General features: G+C 35.9%; 1 protein-coding gene across 1 annotated transcript in view; it reads left to right on the plus strand.

The window, feature by feature from the left end:
- LOC126974693 (neurofibromin) overlaps positions 1–22,567 on the plus strand; it is a 119,655-nt gene that overhangs the window by 54,062 nt on the left and 43,026 nt on the right. The window contains exons 30-42 of the mRNA XM_050822262.1: positions 852–942; positions 2,098–2,272; positions 3,495–3,678; positions 4,090–4,142; positions 5,723–5,923; positions 6,454–6,576; positions 8,377–8,515; positions 11,428–11,592; positions 13,714–13,815; positions 17,156–17,293; positions 18,421–18,604; positions 20,679–20,785; positions 21,482–21,558. Coding sequence (XP_050678219.1) covers positions 852–942; positions 2,098–2,272; positions 3,495–3,678; positions 4,090–4,142; positions 5,723–5,923; positions 6,454–6,576; positions 8,377–8,515; positions 11,428–11,592; positions 13,714–13,815; positions 17,156–17,293; positions 18,421–18,604; positions 20,679–20,785; positions 21,482–21,558 — 1,739 coding nt within the window. The remainder of the gene's footprint in view (positions 1–851; positions 943–2,097; positions 2,273–3,494; positions 3,679–4,089; positions 4,143–5,722; positions 5,924–6,453; positions 6,577–8,376; positions 8,516–11,427; positions 11,593–13,713; positions 13,816–17,155; positions 17,294–18,420; positions 18,605–20,678; positions 20,786–21,481; positions 21,559–22,567) is intronic.

Consider the following 22,567-nt stretch of genomic DNA (forward strand, 5'->3'; position numbering starts at 1 on the left):
GATTATGCATATAATATAGATAATATATATAGATAATGCCTGAGGTATTTAAATAAAACACTTTTGAAGGATTAAAACGCGTGAAATTGTAACTGTTTTTACATTATTTATTTAAAAATTACATTTTTATTCTTATTTTAGTTAAACCGAAGTTTAGCGCCAATTATTACCTCGGAGGTGGTATTTGCTGTAGACAGATGGTTTTTTACCATAAAGGAAATAAAAGGCGCTAAACTTCATAATGACAACTATGACAAATTCTAACTTGACTAATTTCATCTGTAGTTTGATCGTTTATCATTGTCCTGAAAACGAGATCTGTAAAGGTCTTGAAACGTCGGGTTAACCAAAATGATAATAAAAATGTAACTTTAACACAGAAATGTAATATAAACACAAAGTTACAATGACACGTGTTTTAATCCTTTAAAATTGTTTTATTTAAAATTATGTAACTCTCGCGTTAATTGATAAAATACTGCCTGAGGTATTCTCCACATACAAAGAACAATGGCAAACGAAGGTTCTTACTCTTTCACGCGCCGCGCCAAACACTTATCTTTCTCTTTCGAACAATTGTTCTTTTTGACGAATTTGGTATGATATGTGGACTCGTCATAAGGCCTACGAGTGGTATGTTCTATTACAACACTTCAATACACTTTAACTCTGTATGATCAAATCTACTCCACATTCCTCGGTAATCTATTTTCCACCTAATTTAATAAATTTACCGCAACTCAATCATAGGTTTTGTGTCGGTCATCGACGAAGGAGCTTTCTTTATTGGTAGGAGATCAGAAGGTAGATTAAGACATGTAAGAAAATTAATATTAATGTATTCGTTACAGGTTCTGAACAAACGGTTCGCCCAGTTTCCGCACACGAGTGTTGGCGCTGTCGGTACTGTTCTATTTCTCAGATTTATCAACCCTGCCATAGGTAAGAACATTTTATTTTATATTTTTGTGAGAGTGTGCACTTTAGATACGAAACCATACCTACGGGCGCACGGAATCTTCAAGGCGGTAATTCAGTCCGTTGTCAATCAAACACCGCATATTTCGTCTTGCTTTTGTAAATATTTATGAAGCGAAAACTTCTTTAGCGGCGTTGAGCACTTTTCTTGGGATGGGTATAAATGTTAAAATCGCGTCAGGACACGTGACCTGATCGAAAATTCGTAAGACGAAGGGACTTGAGTATTTTGTGACAATTATAAATATATATACTATATATAATATAATAACAAAAATATAATTTGTAAGTTGAATTATGTTATATAAATTGTCATTTTTGTGTAAGATAAGCGCAATAAATGAATATTGTGCTTAACCACATAAATGATGGTGCTTTAATACTGTTAATAAAGCAATTCGTGCGAAATTATTCCCTAACCATTCCAAAATATTCAAAAATGCAGATCGGAGTGTGCTCAATTAAGGTGGAGTAAGACAATGTAAGTGAAAAAACCTTTTGCTTTGTCACATTATTATAACCTTACAGCCACAAGTACATAACCTAAGTAGCGTGAAAATTTCACCTACCTCGTATGGGTAGATCGTAGTGTGCGTAAACAAATTTATCAATGTGTTATTAGTCTATCACGACTTCGAACTGAGTTCTATTTATAATCAGTCTTATTAGTGCTCAGCTAAGGCAGCTATTTCTGAAATGTGTTACCTAATGTAAGTTTCTGTACTAGGTATTTATTGCTTTGTGTTCTTGTTCATATCTTCTAAGATTTGACTAGGTGTTATTCAGATATGATTTTTTACTGCTGAAGTATTCACAGCAACTTTGGAGCAAACTTAATGTTTGGTAAGGGGTATACTTAAAAAAAAACAGATTGTTTGTATATAAATAGTGGTTAGCCAACTATTTTATCGCCAAAACTTAAACGGAAATGACAATGACTCTTCGCAATATGGCCCAGTTGTTTCAAAGAAAGAAAAAATAATGAACTATTAAGTGATTTGTACACAACGGCAAGATCATTCTAATCAAAACCTGCAGTTTCAAAATATGGCTTAAAACTATAGAAAACTGAACCTTATTCCTGTCTCTTCTTTAAGAATAGTATTTACTTCTCCGCAGTATCACCGCAAGAGATGGGGATCGTGAACCGGCCGATACCGGCGCAGATCAAGCGAGGGTTGATGCTCATGTCCAAGATCCTACAGAACATCGCCAACCACGTGGAGTTCTCCAAAGAGCAGCACATGTTGCCCTTTAACGACTTTTTGAGGGCGCACTTTGAAACTGGACGCAAGTAGGTCTTTTTGGTGTAGAACGACAAACAAGCGCTCGGGCAACTGATAAACGATTAGTGTCTTTTTGCTCTGTTCATACATATCATGAAAAAATACGATTTGAATTCATTCAAAACTCACAGGAGCATTGCTTGCCTTTTAGAAAAGTGTACGCACTTTTTTGAAGGTACCCATGTCATATCGACCTGGAAATCGTTCAAACAAGCAATCTAAGTTGTTCGTTGAAGAAAGTGCACTGTAGACAAACGCCACTGATTCAGGTGGTGGGGATTAAAGCATGCGAAGGTGGAATTCGGCGGCAGGAATCAGGTCAAACAGCTCTTCGGAACACTCCCCGTGATAAATGTGGTAGAACACACACAATGTAGCGATATCTCTACGCAACACCAAGTGATCTAGCCGTTAACACTGCAACTCCGATAATTCGAGCAGGTCTGCAATCCACGCGGTTAAATGGTTCGATTCGATACTGGGGTGCACCAGGCCAGAGATGACAGCAATACTCTTGTTTAAAGTAATATAATACAGTATGAATAGATGGAGTATGACATGGTATGGTAATGATAAAGGGGCTCCTGTTTCCACAATTAGACCAATTAGTTGGGTCCATTTTGCGTGCAGTGTTTGCCAGTCATTCCAACCAGCCCCGCTCCTTTCAGAAGTTCAGGACACTCCTGTCGTGGTCGCAGACTTCTCGAAGCGACCTTGTATTCACGAAGGTTGGCATTCCAGGATTAATATACAAATAAAATTTGAAAATAAAATTTTACGAACGATGCGGGACTCGAACCCACGATCTCTCGCGATCCGCGCGAATGCTCTGCCACTAAGCTAACCGTTCGAGTGTCGCATCGCTATAAAATCTTGTATGCTTTGTTCAACTTTCAGGTTGTGGCTTCATCTACAGGATCTACTTTACAGTTGATTACCTGCTCAACACCAATAGATTGTATAACGATACGTCACTCGAACCGCACGGAATGCCAGAGGTCGTGGGTTCGAGTCCCGCATCGTTCAAAAATTTTGTTTTTAAATTTTATTTGTTTACATGAGTGACTGTTTCTTCCTCGGCCAGACAACCTCTGCACTGTCTGTACGCCAATTGTGAAAAGGTGCTTGTTAAGATATATGTTAGGGAGCCCACCATGATTCGGATATCATGTCTGTTTAGGCTAATAAGTTTGTATTTGTAAGTATATACATGTTTTATTATTGTTTTAGATTTTTCATACAGATTGCGTCAGACTGTGAGAGCGTGGAGCAAGCGTCCCACAGCCTGTCGTTCATAAGCGACGCCAATGTGGTAGCGTTGCACAGACTGCTATGGAATCATCAGGAGCGAATTGGAGACTATCTGTCAAGCAGTCGGGATCACAAGGCGGTGGGGAGGCGACCTTTCGATAAGGTATTGGCCTATATTGCCTTCGCCACCACCTTTTTTTGCTCTTAATAGTGATTTTCATTCGTAGGCTTCATAAGATATATAATACCTTTAAGGGTAAATGTATACACTTTTATAATAAAGTCTCAGCCACTGTTCAGGCATTATCTGTAAATAAATTTAAATGTTTCATTAAAAAATGGCTCTATCGTAAATCCTAGTACTCCACAGCTGAATATCTAAGTGATCGGACAACCTGAAATGATTTTCCAAATCGAAGATGGCCGTTGACGTTTGACATTGTAAACGACGTCCGTATTGTTATAATGAAAATTTTGCACACCATGAAACATGGTCCTAAAAGTATTGTAATTAGTGTGCTTTTCGAACGACACTGTATCAACCCAAATGTTTTTGTATTACATTTATTTACAGATGGCGACTCTACTTGCGTATTTAGGACCTCCAGAACACAAACCAGTGGAGTCGTAAGTTTTTACAATTATACTGCATACAGATGTAAAAAAATCCTGTACTATATGTTGTTGGTATTAAGTAGTGAGTACATAAAAATATATATAGATATAGATTTTAATGGAGGACAGGAAATAATTACTTTAAAAAAAATAAGAAATTATACAGTATATATTTAAAATCCATATATAATTAAAAGGCTTAACATTGAAACGAAAATTACCCATGTACCATACCAGGGTGTATAAAAGTCCTTTCAATCTGTAATCGAATTTTATCATCTCTATGCATAAAGACATAGTTATCCGTAAACAAGGACTAAAAGGTCGTAGCGAGGTAAACTAAGTCTAATCCATAGTTTCTCAACCTTATTTTGCTCACCGCCCACTTTGAGAATATGTTTTTTTCTAGAGTATTTTCGTGTATTTTTTAGCCTTTTTAGACTACATTTTTTTAATCTACCCACGCCCCATCTGCGCCATCTCAATGCCCCCTAATTTTCTCCGGGTCTTCTACTGCCCCCCCGAAAGTCTCAAACGCCCACAAGGGGGCGTTATTGCCCACGTTGAGAACCTGTGGTCTAATCGATGCTTATAGCTAGCAGCACTAGATAGCAGTGATACAATTAAAACTAATGGCGATTTGATCAATCGGCTCAATTTTTAAATATAAATAGCGCGTGCTAATTTAGAATAATTTGTATATCATGTTTGTTTTTAATTATAATAATCGAATCATATCGAAATTCAAAATTCAAAATTCTGTCTATAACCTAGAAATTTTCGAAAGCTTTCTATGAGTTCAAAAATTTTTGAAATCTGTCCTGAAATAGCCGAGAAACAATTTAACACAGAAATCAATTTCGCTCAATCACTTTTAACCTAGGAATTACAAGTTTCTAGGGCGTCGAGTGTATTGACTATAGTACTGTGGTAGTGATTAACGGTCTTATATCTCAAGGTGACGAGAATTTCGTATTTTCAAACAGTATTACTTCTCATCCGTTGGACGTCTTGCGTTCCCGTCGTGCTTAAGAGTGACTTACTTTATTTCTGTGAGTGACTGAACATAAAAAAATTCACGATCGTACAAATGCTCTATAGCAGGGGTGCTCAAATAGTGGATCGGGATCGACAGGTCGATCGCGAGTGCTTTTTGAGTCGATCTCGAGAAAAAAATCCGGTATAATAAACTAAAATCGGTAATTACGTACCATCTTATGAAAAGTATGCTCAGGACATGCAGTGTCACGCTTCAACATCCAAAGTCACTATTTAGCTAAGCTTAGAACTTTAGAACGTGTTTGTTTTGTAAGAACCAATAAACTCGCAATTTTGAATAATAATTATGAGTTTTTTCATTGACATTTAAGAGCAGACCTACACTTACCATGACTTAAAAAATGGATATTGTGCGCAAAACTAATATCTATGTCATCGTGACACTCTACCTAGACGACAATCCTTCATCACACATACTTGAAGCCTCTCAGAGTCGATCGATCGTAGTCTAACAATTTTGAGGTAGATCGCCAGCAGTTCAAGCTTGAGCACCCCTGCTCTATAGTATATCTTGTTTTTGTTTTTCATCGCAGTTCGTCGAGTCTGCTATTCTCGACGTACGCGCGCTGGTCATCCATCGACATGTCCTCGACGAACTTCGAGGAGTTCATCGTGAAGCACAACATGCACCAGAAGGAGGAGTTTAAGAGCATCAAGAGTCTGAACATCTTCTACCAAGCCGGCACCAGCAAACTTGGCAATCCTGTCTTCTATTTCATATCTAGGAGGTACAAGTGAGTATTATAAACGATTTTGTTAATGTACTACTTCACGTAGTAGTTTGGCTAGTCTATATAGGCTAGTTCATGTTGTAATTTTGCGATTGGGAGGCTTTTTTGCACAGGATATTTCATAAAAAGTAATAAAGAATAAACTGAGCAAATATAAATTATCGTATATTGGATGCATCAACTTTTAGAGCTTGAATTAGTTTTTTTTTTTATGAAAAGAAGGGACGAGACGAGCAGAACGTTCAGCTGATGGTAATACGCCCTGCCCATTACAATGCAGAGAGAGTGCACTACTATAATTGCGCTCGTCACCTTGAGACGTAAGTTGTTAAGTCTCATCTGCCCAGTAATTTCACTAGCTACGGCGCCGTTGTAATACCCATAATCTAGCCGGCATCCTATGCAAGGGAGCCTCCCACTGATAAATGTCCTTAGTCCCCTCTTACGACACCCTAGGCCCTGGGACTTCCTTATTATTTTTATGCCCCTGCTAAGTACAGAGCGAATATGATGTTGATATAATAATATTTCAGGATCGGCGAGGTGAACGCTGATCTCCTGATCTACCACGTGATTCTCACTCTGAAGCCCTTCTGCCAGCAGCCCTTCGAACTCATCATCGACTTCACGCACACCAACTCCGACAACAGATTCAGGTTATAATCTTTTTTTATGAAACTAAGGGACTAGACGAGCATTTTGCATCCAAAACAAAAAAAAAATAGCAAGGCCTATCCGTTGACCTAAATAGCTGCCAGCGGTTGGGTTTCCAGTAGCCCTATTGAGGCGCGTATATAATACTTTGTACATTCTCCGCGCCTCTGGGCCCCACGGGCCAAGCAAAACGCCTAGCTATCCAACGCGGAAATGCTGCCTCTATTCTTAGTACACTTCCCTGTAGCCGAAGTTTTAAATTAATGTAATCATAGTATTATAAATATAGTTAAAAGATTTGTTAAAATCACTATTAACTATGAAGTCAGAATCATTGTGAACAAAATTTAAAGAAATTGACATCTTGACTGTTGCTTCTCAATAATATATTCTTGATAATGTAATGTATGTACATAGGTACATAAGTGAAATTGCTAGAAACTGTCATAACCATGATGTTAACACCAGGAACAGACCTAGACTTATAATGCCTACTAGTAAGTCTTTTGTGGGACGTTGTATATGATTTTACCACAAGATCCCAGAAAAGGTTCAAAACAAAAGTATAGCGATATTCAAAGTGGTAAAGGTTACTATCACATAAATGACTTTCTCAGTGATACCACAGATTGGGAATGGAGCCACCACCCTAAGGCTATTAAATAATAAGTTTAATTTTACGATATTACTTTACATAATTTTTTAAACATAATTTTTTATGAAAAAAAAAGTTTTGCTGAGCTGAAAAGAAAGTTGAGTTTGTTGGGCCCGTTATTCTCAGGTCCGAGGCATTCTTTTTATAATGGATGGTAGTTTTTGTCTTTCAATAAGTGATTTCACATCCTATTTATAATAAAAATATTTAAATTTGAATTTGTTTTGTTTGAATAAGAGTATACTATAAAAACAATAGGTACTTAATATGCTGTTATATAAAAAAAATAACGTCAGAAAAATTAGAGAGTACATGAATTTTGCGACCGCTAGATTAGTGTACTTCAGTTATTTTCACAGCATCATGACGTACGGTATTTTACTATGGGGTTATGCTGCTGACATTGATATAGTGTTGATATGATATTGATATAGACCGCACGCACGCGTATATTTTTACGCACTGCGTACGAGGACCGTCGGTCGAGCGCATGCGCTAGGAAACATATGAACGCGTTACCATACGGATATGACCATTCGGATGCCTATATCATCGTCGTGAAAAGTGATTTCGTACTGATTGTGTACTAAATCGACACCGAACGCTTAATCACTGAAGTTCGAGTTCGCGAACCTCTACACGATAACCAATACAGGAGCTTGAATAAGTTTCAAGTTGCCTTGTAATTTCGCCTGCAATTCATCGAAACATCTGATCGACATTCTTTCAAATATTCAAAAGTTTTAAATTCGACTTGTAATGCTCTTTTGGCGACGATTGGGTGAACATAATATCTACGTCTTCTATTCCTAAAACGTCGACGAAGATAATAGCAGCAATAAAACTATACATAAACGCGTCCATTTCGTTTACGACTGTACCAGCACTGAATGATAAATACTGACGGTTGGTTAATACGCATCGTCAGGACGGAACGTACGCACAGACGGTCGGTTGAGCACTGAAACCGGCTTAAATACGACCACGCGGCTCGTGAAGACTATAATAATTCGAGTGCGTGCATGTGCGGAGGGGCTACGCGCTTTTTTTGAAGTTGCCCATGTCATATTGTCACGGGAGCACTGCACAAGAAACGAACTGCGTTCCAATTTTGTTATCAGTATTTTACCCGAATAAACAATTTCAGAACGGACTTCCTCCAGAAATGGTTCACAGTACTGCCGGAGGTCGCGTATACAAACATACACGCCAGCTACATATACAACTGCAACGGCTGGGTTCGAGAGTACACCAAGTTTCACGAGACCATATTAGCTCCATTGAGGGTAGGTGTATAATGTTATGCTCCGAAGACACCAAAATGAAGTGCGGATTGCTGTTTTTTATTATGAAAATAAGCGACGAGACGAGCAGGACGTTCAGCTGTTGGTAATTGATACGCCCTGCCTGCATTACAATGCAGGATTATTGAAAAAACCAAAAATTCTGAGCGGCACTACAACTGCGCTCGTCACCTTGAGACAAAAGTTGTCAAGTCTTATTTGCCCAGTTATTTCACTTGCTGCGGCGCACTTCAGACCGAAACACAGTAATGCTTACACATTACTGCTTCACGGCAGAAATAGGCGCCGTTGTGGTACCCATAATCGAGCCGGCATCCGGTGCAAAGGGCCTTCCACTGGTGTTTTTCTTTGTGCTGCAGAGGAGGGCTATTCGCGCTATTTATAACCTACATCCTAAAGAATCATTGAGAGCAAAATTTAAATGAATAAACCTTACATAATTTTATACGTCTCGTTTGAGCCACTTGCTAGACATCCGATGAAAACAGGCCAGGTTTATAACTTTAGTGTGCGTGACAAGCTACGTCTTACACACGCGATTTGTATGTCATATTGTGCTAGTGTGCGTGCATTGCTCAAAATTGAGGTTAGCTGTCAATCACAATTTTTTTGACGTTTTCACAGTTGTCATAGTCTTTCTACCTGACGTAAATATGATCTGAGGTTACTAAGTTGCCAAAGTGATGCGGATTGCTATTTTTCTTTGAGCTGAAGAGGGTTATTCGCGCTATTAATAACGTAGATTCTGAATTATTGCAAGCAACATTTAAAGAAATAAACATTATAACTGTTGCCTCTCAATATATTCTGGATAATTTTATGTCAGTACCTACTAGCTGACTCGACAGACGTTGTTCTGCACATAATAAATAAAATATTGTATTTATGAATTGTCAAAAATACTTCATAACATCAAGAATTGTTTCGTAAATATACTCGCTGTTGATATAATGAAATTGTTTCACAGCAGAACTGTCAAAGCGTGCGTCAATAAATTCTCTCATAGAAATTATGTCCATACAAAACAAATATTGGAATTAAAAATAATTATGGGTCCCAAATCGAAATAAAAAGTATCCTATCATATCTCTCAAGTTGGACTTAACTGCACTGCATGGAGTAATCCCCATTAAAATCCGTTCATTAGTTTAGGAGTCCATCGCGGACAAACAACGTGTCACGTAATTTATATATATTAAGATGTCCATAGGCACATACGTCAATTTTCCAGATACTTTCATAATCATTATGTCAATTGTCATTAACTGAATTACTTGTACACAAATAAAATTTGAAAACAAAATTTTATGAACGATCCGGGACTCGAACCCGCGACCTTTTGCGTTCAGTGTGAGCGCTTTTTCGAACTGAGCCTGAGTGATGTATCTTTAATAAAATCTTGTATGCTTTGTTCAACTCTCAGGTTGTGGCTTCATCTACAGGATCTACTTAAATTTCCTAATATGCAAATATTGGGGTTGAGCAGGTTATCAACTGTAAAGTAGATCATGTAGATGAAGCCACAACCTGAGAGTTGAACAAAGCATACAAGATTTATGACGATACGTCACTCGAACGGTTGGCTCATTTGGAAGAGCACTCGCACGGAACGCGAGAGGTCGTGGGTTTGAGTCCCGCATCGTTCATTAAATTTGTTTTCAATAACGCGTTTTTTTTGACCTCCAAATTTGTAATAATAACAATAATTAAACACAATTAGTTACAAGTGTTTCCTATTGTTTGCCTAATTTAACTATTTTATTAAGGTTTTTAATACACAAATTTAATAAAATAAATTAATTTTGTTATAACACATGTGCAAAGGTACTCGTAGCTAAAAATGAACAGTATAAATGAATAATATAAACACAGGACAGGAATATGTATCTGGGAAATCCCCGCGTTATATGGCAGAATGCCCGTGTTATACCGGTTACCACTTAATAGGGATGATTACTGCATTTGGTTACTGTGAACATAGAATGGTCGTCTAATAAATAAAGACTTGAATATACATATAAATACTTGTGTATATACACATGCTAATTTTTTTTTATTTATTTATATAACCACACTACATCCATCATTACAGGTTTAACCTAATGCGACAGAGTAATCTATACTATAATATTATAAAGCTGCAGTTTGTTTGTTTGTTTGAACGCGCTAATCTCTGGTACTACTGGTCCGATTTGAATGATTCTTTCAGTGTTGGGTAGTCCATTTATCGAGGAAGGCTATAGGCTATGTTCAAAATTAGGGATCCGTAATAAAATTGCTATTTTTTAACACAAGGTGTAAAATCGAAAACATATTTTTGCGTGCGCTGCAAAAACTATTGACAATAGAACAAAATGATGTACAGGCTATAATATAGGCAATATTTTATTACTTATAAAACTATCGCGTGAATTATACTTTATATGGCAAAACAACGTTTGCCGGGTCAGCTAGTGAACAAATAAAGTTATAACAATACTAATTGATTACAAACTATACAATACTCAGCTCTAGTGAGTTTACTCATCGAACAAGAGAACAGGTCTAACGCTGCAGAAGGTTGGTGCGTGCACGAGGCACCAATAGCAGCGGTGGTCGCTGCCTGTCCTACTCGTCAGGGACACACAGCAGTACTGACTCCAGGAGCTTAGGACTGTGTATCTTACCTCTAATTACTCTTAGTAAATACATAGCTAAAGCCACTTCTCTATTAACCTCAATTTTGTAATAACCCACCATGCCTAACAGAAACAAATTAGGATACAATAATGGGTAGCCCGGACATACCCCAAACTGCTTGAGATACATGAATCTAAGGAACTGGCAGTATTGAGTAGAAAATAATTTGCTACAATATACACTATGGTTGCCATAATCTAACTTCTTCCTACCAGGGCAACCGCAAGTTGATATTCATAGACAACCACGCTCGCCTTTGTGACTACATAGACAGCGACCAACAGAAACTACCAGGGGCGACGCTGGCTCTGGAGGAAGATCTTAAAGTGTTCAACAACGCTCTCAAACTGTCGCATAAGGACACTAAAGTTGCTATCAAAGTTAGTACAATATAGTTAGAATTGTAAGAAGGAGTTCTTATCCGTATATAACAACTCAATCGTAAGTTTTGCCGTAAAGATTTACCCCCTTATTCATAATGGTCCGCTAACTTAAAATAGCTGCTACAGAGTGTTATTTCTCATTCTGATTTAGGTCAATAGAAGAAGACAGAGTGAGAATTTGCAATGCTTTAAGTTAGCGGACTATTATGAAGAAGGGGGTTAAAATATAATATTTAAAATGAATTAACACTTCAATTTCAATTTGCGTTACTACGCGAATGAGACGACAATCGAATAAGACAGGTTAGAGAATGAAGTAAAGTAAGAACGGTCGGCCTTCGGCCTAATATTTTATATTAAATACATGGTATATATTATAAAGAGATAATAGAGGAATATATGTATTAAATTTATTAATTATTTATAACAATATATTTTTTTAATTTTCTGTAATTTAATTAAACTCAACAATGTGATGTAATTTCAGGTAAGATTGTTTGTAAATCTATGGGTGAAATGCCTGAAAATAAATGATTTATTATTATTATTATTAAAATTGAAAAGATTGCTTAAATTCAGCAACGATCCCGCGTGTGAGGTAGGACTCACGCGAGTTGACCTAAGTGACGTATTGTGAACTTTCCAGAAAAAAAAAAACGCGTGCGTCACGGGACGTCCGACAGAGGTGATAATTTAAACTAATCTACGTTGAACTATTTGATATTGAAATTGTTTAACTTGAGTTAAGCTTAGGAAATTACTTAAATTTAATGTATATTAATATGATAATGTAAGGAAAGGTTATTTATTAATATAATCTTTAAATGATTTGTCCTCCTTTTCCATAAAAACATTTGTACATTATATTATTTTGCTCCTATATTAACTTCCTACTATCGTTAACCGCTTCGAAACGTAACCCGTTACGACGCCAGTCTGTCTGCCTTCCCCTTCTCACACGCATACGGCAGCAGTAGGCAAGCTCCTCCTCTCTTTTTATTTTTATGGAATAGGAGGACAAACGAGCGTACGGATCACCTGGTGTTAAGTGATCACCGCCGCCCACATTCTCTTGCATCACCAGAGGAATCACAAGAGCGTTACTGGCCTTTAAGGAAGATGTACGCGATTTTTTTGATGTCGTATCGTCCCGGAAATACCGCACAAGGAAGCTCATTCCACAGCTTCGTAGCACGAGGAAGAAAGCTCCTTGAAAACCTTGGAGGACCGCCACACATCCAGATGGTGGGGATGATATCCTAACTTGTGGCGTGTCGTGCGAAGGTGGAACTCTCACTCTCACTCTAGCCAATTGTTACTTTTATAAGAATAATAATGACATGAATTTTGTACATACACAAAATTCTAATGTACATAATCAAGAACTGTAACTAATAATAAAATATATTTTATAATCAATAAAAGATTTTAGTAATAAATAACCTTTCCTTACATTATCATATTAATATACATTAAATTTAAGTAATAACCTAAGCTTTCGTCAAGGTTCTGGATCTCTCTTTCCTTCATAACATACTTCATGGTAGGATCGACAGCACAGAGCTAACTGAACTACGAGTGCCGTCAGTTCGCACCAGACACACGTCTCTATTCCAAGTCCCGCTGAGTCAAACTAATTATTATGAAAATTCGGTAATCTGTCGCACTTTATGCATCTATAATATGTAATTCAACAGTACTGAACTTTTTAATAACAGTAAAGGCTGCTTTAAAAGGAGTGTTAATAAAAATGTAAAGGAAGGTTAAATTTTGAGTAATTCACAAACAGACACACACACACACACACAAATATCGTGTTTTATTATAAATATTGTAAATCCGTTATTAGGTGTAAGTCCTACAAAATAGTATTATTATAACCTAATTTAAGTTCTGTGGATTTTGTGATGTTTTAAATAAATAAATAAAAATACAATTTCAATATTAAATGATTCAAATTTACTTAGTTGTTTAAGTTATCACTTCTGTCGGGCCTCCCGACTTATAAAAAAAACGTGTGCTTCTCGTTTTTTTTTATAACTTACATATCTTGAGGGAAATACTATGCATTTGCATTTTATATGTGTCCCACAGATTTGTTTTTAATTTTATTTTCAGGTTGGTCCCACGGCTCTGCAAATCACTTCAGTAGAAAAAACCAAAGTACTGGGGTTCCCTGTACTACTTAATGATGTGTACTACGCTTCTGAGATAGATGAGGTATAATATAACATGCCTTATTTGTGTATAAAATTTATAGCTATTTATGCAACTGTTGTGTAATAAGGGGTATTAAAACACGAATGTGGATTTATCTCACGAGGCGAAGCCGAGTGTGATAATAGTATCACATGAGTGTTTTAATACCTAATTATCAACAGTTGCATACAAGACTTTCACACTCAGAATATGAATCCTGTAAAAGATTCTGGAACTGTTAGCTTACTGCTAACATTAACACAGCCAGTCCTAGTAGTAACCATCCATTACTGATTATATACAGATAAACTAAATATTAATGAAAGAATTATTTATTTTAGTAGTGATTTACATTTTTATAGCGCAATAATTAAAATTCACTCAAATATAATGTTAATTTGCGTTTAAATTGAATCGCTCATTTTTTGTAAACAAAACATTAAAAATATTGAAGATAAATGGCGGACATTCGAATAACCTACTTTTTTTTACGGCGCGCGACGTTCTGGTAGTGTGGAACGCGCGTAAACGAAAATGTTCTTTTTTTGAAATTCATACAGATACCACGCATCGAGCAATTAGAATGTGGCTGTCTGTTAAAACTCTTTGAGCATGAAGGGATTGAAAAAAATAGGAGTGTTGTTATGAAATTCAGTACAACATTACAACACTCCTTTGGATGATGTAATGGTTATTAGAACATTGGGTGTTTTAATGTTGTTGTTTAATAACTGTTTCAGAGTCTTTAATAGATGATTTAAAGCATGGGTGTAGATAAAAGAACATAATTACTAGGATGACTTATGATTTCAACCGCTATGACTGACATTACTATCAAATTCAAATTCAAATATTTTTATTCAAAATAGGATGTGAAATCGCTTATTGAAAGTAAAAAAAAACTACCACCCATTCCAAAGTGAATGCCTCAGGCCTGAGAAGAATGGGCGCAACAAACTCAGCGGGCTTTTTTTTTTCATCAAAAATATGTTTTACAATTAAAGTAACATTTACAAAGAAAATATATTGAGAAGCAACAGTCAAGATGTTAATTTCTTTGAATTTTGCTCTCAATGTTTCTCTAGGACCTAGGTTATAAATAGCGCGAATAGCCCTCTTCTGCAGCACAAATATTGTATTAATATCAGTAGCGTTGCCCCATAGCAATATACCATAGGACATAATACTATGGAAATAACTAAAGTATACTAGTCGCGCCGTATCTATGTCAGTTAATTGTCTAATTTTTTTAACCGCTTATGCTGCAGAACTAAGTCTGTTCGCCAATCCTTCAATATGGGGGCCCCATTGTAATTTGAAATCTAGAGTTATGCCAAGAAATATAGCAGATTCCACCGGTTCTATCACCTCTCCGTTTAACAAAACATTTGCATTTACATTTTTGACATTTGGTACGGTAAATTTAATGAATTTAATTTTCTTGCTATTTAACAATAGGTTATTAGCGCTAAACCTGTACACGATGTCAGATAAAATATTGTTCACTTCGTCATACATAGCTTGGTTTCTTTTCACTTTGAAAATCAGTGATGTGTCGTCCGCAAACAATACTACCTTATGTTTTTTCTCTATAAGATTAGGAAGATCATTTATATAGATAAGGAAGAGGAACGGTCCAAGAATAGACCCTTGTGGTACCCCCATACTGAGAGGAGTCCCAGGAGATCTCCTGCCATTCACGTCGACCCTCTGAATTCTATTGTTTAGATATGAAGTCAGAAGGCCATAGTGGTATAGCTTCCTGACCAGCGTTGAATGTTGAACACAATCAAAAGCCTTAGATAAATCACAGAAGATGCCAAGTGCATTCTGCGATTCCTCCCAGGCATCAAAAATATTCTTGATCAGCTCAACACCTGCATCCGTTGTTGAACGTCCCCTAGGAAAGCCAAATTGTTTCAAATGAAGTAACTTATGAGAGTTAAAGTAAGTAAGCATTTGGCTTAAAAGTATTTTTTCAAAAATTTTACTAAGGGTCGGCAAAACCGACACAGGACGATAGTTGTTCGGGTCAGAAGAGCATCCCGACTTAAATATTGGTGTAATTTTACTATGTTTCAGAAGGTCAGGAAACACGCCACGATTAATACAATTATTAAATACTATTGCAAGATATGGTGCTATGACATCAATTATTGAACTTATTATTTTAACAGAAATGCCCCATATATCAGCAGTTTTTTTCATGTCTAGAGATTTAAAAGTTTTAATTATTTCTCCAGGGCTAACAAAACTAAAATTGAAACTTTGTTGACATCCTATAACATTTTCCAAAAGAAGTGACTCAGCAACACTGGTGGAGGAGACAAGAGTGTTTGTGATAGAAACTGGAATCTCAGAAAAAAAAATCTCAAAAGCAGTAGCAACTTCCTGCTGAGATTGAATTATTGTATTGTTTATTGATAGATTATATTCAATGTTGCGGTCTTTCAATCTTCCAGATTCCCAGTTAATAACATTCCAAGTCATCTATTCTCTATTTTATTTAGTGCATTTTTAATTATTTGTCTGATATGCATAGACTTTGCAATAGAACAAACACTTTTCAATAATTTAGAGTATTGTTTAACATACTTGAGAAAAGATGCATCATGATTATACAATGATCTCTCACTATACAGTTCATATAGCCTTTGTCTGCTCCTATGAATGCCAGCTGTTGCCCAATCATTAAATGACAGGAGACCACCTGATTTGATTGTCTTAGAAGTAAATATAGAAGCAAACTCTGTTTTAATTATTTTAAATAACATATCATACATTTCATTTGGATTAATATTATATTTGAATAAATCCAAATTTGAGAGTTTAACTGACACATTGCCTATATATTTCTCCATTCGCCTATTATTCACAGGAACAAACGTAAACTTTTTAATTTTAGTACATTATTATCATCGCTACCATATTTATGTTCTCAATAATGTTATATTATTATGTTCAATAAATTAATTTAATTTACTAATTTATTATAATTAAATTGGAATTATAAATTATACAAATTAAATTTGTAACCAAAATTTATTATCGATGCGGGATCCGAATCCGCGCCTCTCGGGTTCCTTCCGGCACTCTTACCAACTGATTCAACCGTCCGAGTCACGGAGCGATCGATAACCTTGGTATGTCTTGTTCAACTCTCAGGTTGTGGCTTCATATACAGGATATATTGTACAATTGATAACCTGCTCAACCCCAATTATTGCATATTAGGAAATTAACTTTAGATGTCGCTCTTTCAAATCTAGACAGTTTGTTATTTTTAAGTTATATCCCTCAGTTCTGTGATTAATAATTATACAAATTAAATTTGTAACCAAAAATTTATTATCGTGTTCAGGTATGTTTGGTGGATGACAACCAGTTCTCACTATCGATAGTAAACGAGGCGACTCCGCTCAGCTTCATACATAACGACTGCGACAACATCGTACAGTCGATCATACACATACGGAACAGATGGGAGCTCAGTCAGCCGGTGAGTCATACATGTCTTTCTTATTATGCACGGACAGACTTCGTTCTTAGTATTTTCTTTGTTTAACGCGAGTGTTACACATTTAAACTAAGCACTTTTAAAGGATTAAAACGCGTGTAATTGTAACGGTTTTACATTAGATGTTTGCGTAAAAGTTACATTTTCATTTTAGTTAACCCGACGTTTCAAGACCTTTCCAGATCTCGTTTTCAGGGGGACTAACGTCGGGTTAACTAAAATAAAAAATGTAACTTTTACGGAAACATCTAATGTGAAACCGTTACAATTACACGCGTTTTAATCCTTTAAAAGTGTTTTATTAAGACTTCGTTCTATCAAAATCTAATGGTAAAAATTAAATAAATATAACATAGGCATTTCCGAGTGATCCAGTTGTTTATGTTTCAACATACATTTTAAATCTATATATATCTTCGAAAATATTCATTTATTATACATTCTGTAAAAGGCCATATTGAGATAATGCACAATGTATTTAAGGTACTAAATTTGATAAAAACTAATGCTGTATTGTTTAAAATCGCTTCGTAAATAAGTTATTATTTCTTGTAAAAAGTAAAGGATAAAAAATGATTATTGTTGGTTATCCGTAAGAGTAAACATACACCATCGCGGACTTTATTGAAGACCTTTTTAAGGTATACAATAATATAGCACATTAATTTGATCTGTTTCGTAGAGTTCAGCCAGTGTTTGCAATGTAAGCGCAAGAAAAGGGTGACATAGCATAGAAACCTCTAAAATTATCAGTCTTCTCTACTATATTATGCATGTATTATACATATAAAGTGTGTGGTGTAACCTGTTGTGGCATGATCTTTCCCAAAGTCTTCCCTCTCAGCGCGTCATTTGTTTTTGAAGCATTGATTGTGCTTTAACTATCGAAAATAGGTAAGTGCCCTTTGGCACTAGATTATGGCACACTACGCTCTGACCAATTACTAACGAACGTACTAATTATAAGAAATCTATCAATTGACATCATGAATAAAACAATTCTTTACAATATAAATTCCATTTACGTATTGCATAGAACGCAATTCGTAGCTGTCTTTGCGCATGAATCTCGCCTCTGAACCTATCCATAAAAAGATTTTGATTTTCAGCAAGACTCAGTAACAGTCCACCAGAAGATAAGACCGAAGGATGTTCCGGGCACACTTCTCAACATGGCCTTGTTGAACCTCGGCTCATGCGACCCCAACCTACGGACTGCTGCTTACAACCAGCTGTGTGCCCTCACAGCCACCTTCCATCTGAAGATCGAGGGACAACTCCTGGAGACATCTGGTACTTCCTTTTTAATATTTTTTTATTAACTTGGATTTGAATCCCTTGTTTAACTTCTAAATATGGTTAAATAAAAAAGTGTGTGTATTAAAAGTTATTATTCTTTGGCGTAATATAACAAAATACCTTGAAAAAAAATATTCCTCGGGCTATCTTACGTTTGTAGCAAAAACAATATTGTATTAAATACAACCAATGAATAGTATTACTATACCGCATAATTTAGTTAAAATCGTGTAATTAGATATCATTAAATTATTTTTAATACTATTGGAGATAAATAGCTTTTTATTTTAAAACATGTATATAGATTGAGATTATATTATGATTTTTTTTTATTCTCGTCGTCCTTCACTGGACATAATATGAGTTACAAGAGGTTTGGTAGCTGAAGTATGATACAAATGGTGTAGATGACCAGCAAACGTCTGGGTGTCGAATTAGCATGACGGTGTGAGTAAATTATCAGAGTAAATTATTACAATACGCACAGTGAGTGTTACTCTGATAATTTTTCCCTGACGCGCCAAAAGAAGTAAAAGATCAATATGACCAAACTGAAACAATAGAGCCGACAAATCTTATATTAAAAAACAAGCAATTCTAGTGAAAAAATATTTTATTTTGAAGTATCTCTGGAACAGCTCCTATGATTCGTATCAAATTTCTTATTAAATAATAATAATTTTTGAAGTGACAACTTCTTTAGAGGAGCTTAGCACTTTTCTTGGGACGCGTATAAAATTTTAAACTCGCGTCAGAACACGTGACCTGATCGAAAATTCGTAAGACAATCGTTGAAATTATGGATGGAAGTTCATTTTTCTCAGAGATAATTTTTTTATGTAATATTAATTGTCATTTTTGTACCACCAAATAAATGCTTGTACTTTTATACTGATAAGTAAAGCAATTCGTGGGAAATTATTCCCTAACTATTTCAAAATATTCAAAAATGCACAACGTCAAGTTCAAGATTTCACTTCTGCCGGCACTCCTGCACTGCAACCCGTATTTTTTTTATTGACACACTTTTAAACATAATATTATCCTGCCCCAAACTAGGCATAGTCTGTTATGGATGCAAGACAACGATATATTTGGAGCGAGCACAATGATGGTATTAACTTTATTAATTTAGTATTAACGACCGATATAGCTGAATAGTGACAGTCACTAAACTCTCACTACTAAACTAGAGGTCCCGGGTTCGAATCTCGGTAGGTGCAATTATTTATATGATGAATATGGATGTTTGTTTCCGAGTCATGGATGTTTAGGTATATATTAACCGTTCGCGCCCGCTTCGGTGGGCGAATTTTAAAAGGAAATAAATTAAATTTTATTCATCTTATTACAAATATAATAAAAAATTAGTAACCACAAACCATTTAGGATAAATTTCGCATAGAATGGTGGTAGTTTCATGTCGATACGATCAGTGGTTTAGGCGTGATTGTGCCTCAAACAAAGACCATTTTCATTATATATATATATATAGACTTGTATGTTTAAGTACCTAAGTATTAAATATATCGTCGTCTTGTACCCATAGTACAGACTATGGCTAGTTTGGGGCAAGATAATTTGTGTAAGAGTGTGTCAATATTATTATTATACTCTTTATTATAATATAATCTTATTTTCTACATTTATCTATACTAATATTATAAAGCTGCAGTGTTTGTTTGTTTGTTTGAACGCGCTAATCTCTGGTTCTACTGGTCCGATTTGAATGATTATTTCAGTGTTGGGTAGTCCATTTATCGAGGAAGGCTATAGGCTATGTTTTTTTTTTCAAAATTAGGGATCCGTAATAAAATTGCTATTTTGTAACACAAGGTGTAAAATCGAAAACCTATTTTTGCGTGCGCTGCAAAAACTATTGACAAAAGAACAAAATGTTTGCTATAATATAGGCAATATTTTATTACTTATAAAACTATCGCGTGAATTATACTTTATATGGCTAAACAACGTTTGCCGGGTCAGCTAGTATATATATATTTAACATATTTATAAAAAACAATATTACAAAATTAAATATAAAAAAAATCTGTGTCTTTTTGTCCAGGTCTGTGCATTCCATCGAACAACACGATCTTCATCAAGTCAGTGAGTGAGAAGCTGGCTCACAACGAGCCTCATCTAACCCTGGAGTTTCTCGAGGAATGCATACAGGTAAGTTCATATATATTCACATTCAAATATTTTTATTCAAAATAGGATTCAGAATCACTTATTCAACGTCAAAAACTACCATCCATTCAAAATAGACTGCCTCAGACCTGAGAAGAACGGGCGCAAGAAACTCAGCGGGCTTTTTTTTATGTAAAAATATGGATTACTATGTAATATCAAACAATAAACATTTATAATTAAAGAGCCTGAGAGAGTTCGCCTCATTCCCAGTCTGTGATATCATTAAGAAATCGTTTATGCTATAGTAACCTGTCCCACACAAACGTTTTTTTAACAATTCTTTTAAATTTCGTAACACATTTGTTTTGTACATTTTCTGGGACTCTAAGGATTTATTATAAAAAATAATATTAGAAGGATTTAAATAACAACACTAAATCAATTAATCACTGGTCACAATTTTCTCTTTTATCTCTTCGAAGTTATTAGCTTGGTATAGCCAGTGGGATGCTCATTTGCACAAGATGTTTAGTCTTATTTGTCCAGAAATTTCAATAGCTACGGCGCCCTTGAGAACGAAACATAATACTGCTTAGACATTACTGCTTCACGGCAGGAAAAGGCGCCGTTGTGGTACCCATAATCTAGCCAGTATCTTGTGCAAAGCAGCCTCATAGTCGAAAAAAGTCCTAATCTTCTATGAAAAAAAATGTTGGGTCTGATTTAATTTTTCAGGGTTTTCGTGGTTCTACTATTGAACTGAAGCATCTGTGTCTGGAGTATATGACGCCGTGGCTTGCTAACTTGGTGAAGTAAGTTGTTAAATTTCATCATCAATATAATGTCTATATCTAGCACGTCAGAGCTAGCCTTATTAAATACACATGCATTGTTTTTTTTATGGAATAGGAGGACAAACGAGCGTACGGGTCACCTGATGTTAAGTGATCACCGCTGCTCACACTCTCTTGCAACACCATAGGAATCACAAGAGCCCTTCCTTTTAAAGAAGGTGTACGCAAAAAAAGCGCGTACACCTTCCTTAAAAGGAAGGTGTACGCGCTTTTTTTGAAGGTACCCATGTCGTATCGTCCCGGAAACACCACACAAGGAAGTTCATTCTACAGCTTCGTAGTACGTGGAAGAAAGCTCCTTGAAAACCGAACTGTGGAGGACCGCCACACATCCAGATGGTGGGGATGATATCCTAACTTGTGGCGTGTCGTGCGAAGGTGGAATTGTTTTGTATTAAGCTGGTCTGGTCCGGCAATCCTATTATTTTATACACGTGTTTCATATCACGCGCGCGGAACGCGGATTGGTTGTAGGGACATTGTCTTGCGTGTGGCGTTCGGAGTAAACTCATGTGGACGAGCTCCTCATGTGGATGAAAATCCGCTTGACAGAAAAAGTGCCCTAAAAGAGTTATTGTTATTTAACACGGACTGGAGGACAGGACTAAATATTAAAACAGTTAATGTTGAATAATTAAACATTAAATAAATATTATTTTCTACTTCCATTTTCTCAATATAAAACAAACTCTCAAACCATAACACAAAAGTATTCATATAGGTCGTTTGGTAATGATCTGACTTGCGCGATGACGATGGCTGAACTTGCGCATGCGCCGTAGACACTTTTTGTAGAAAAAGTGTTTTATGCCAGTGCACATAATTATCCATTGTAAAACTCGTCGCTTCGCTTACATATTACTTGTCAGTGACATAAATATCTAATTGTAAACATGTGTTATTGTTAAATAAAGGTTTTTGATATATGAAGATGTCTAGGAGATTGGCGCCATCTACAGGATCTACT

The sequence above is a fragment of the Leptidea sinapis genome, chromosome 33, assembly GCF_905404315.1.
Source record: "Leptidea sinapis chromosome 33, ilLepSina1.1, whole genome shotgun sequence".
NCBI lineage: Eukaryota > Metazoa > Arthropoda > Insecta > Lepidoptera > Pieridae > Leptidea > Leptidea sinapis.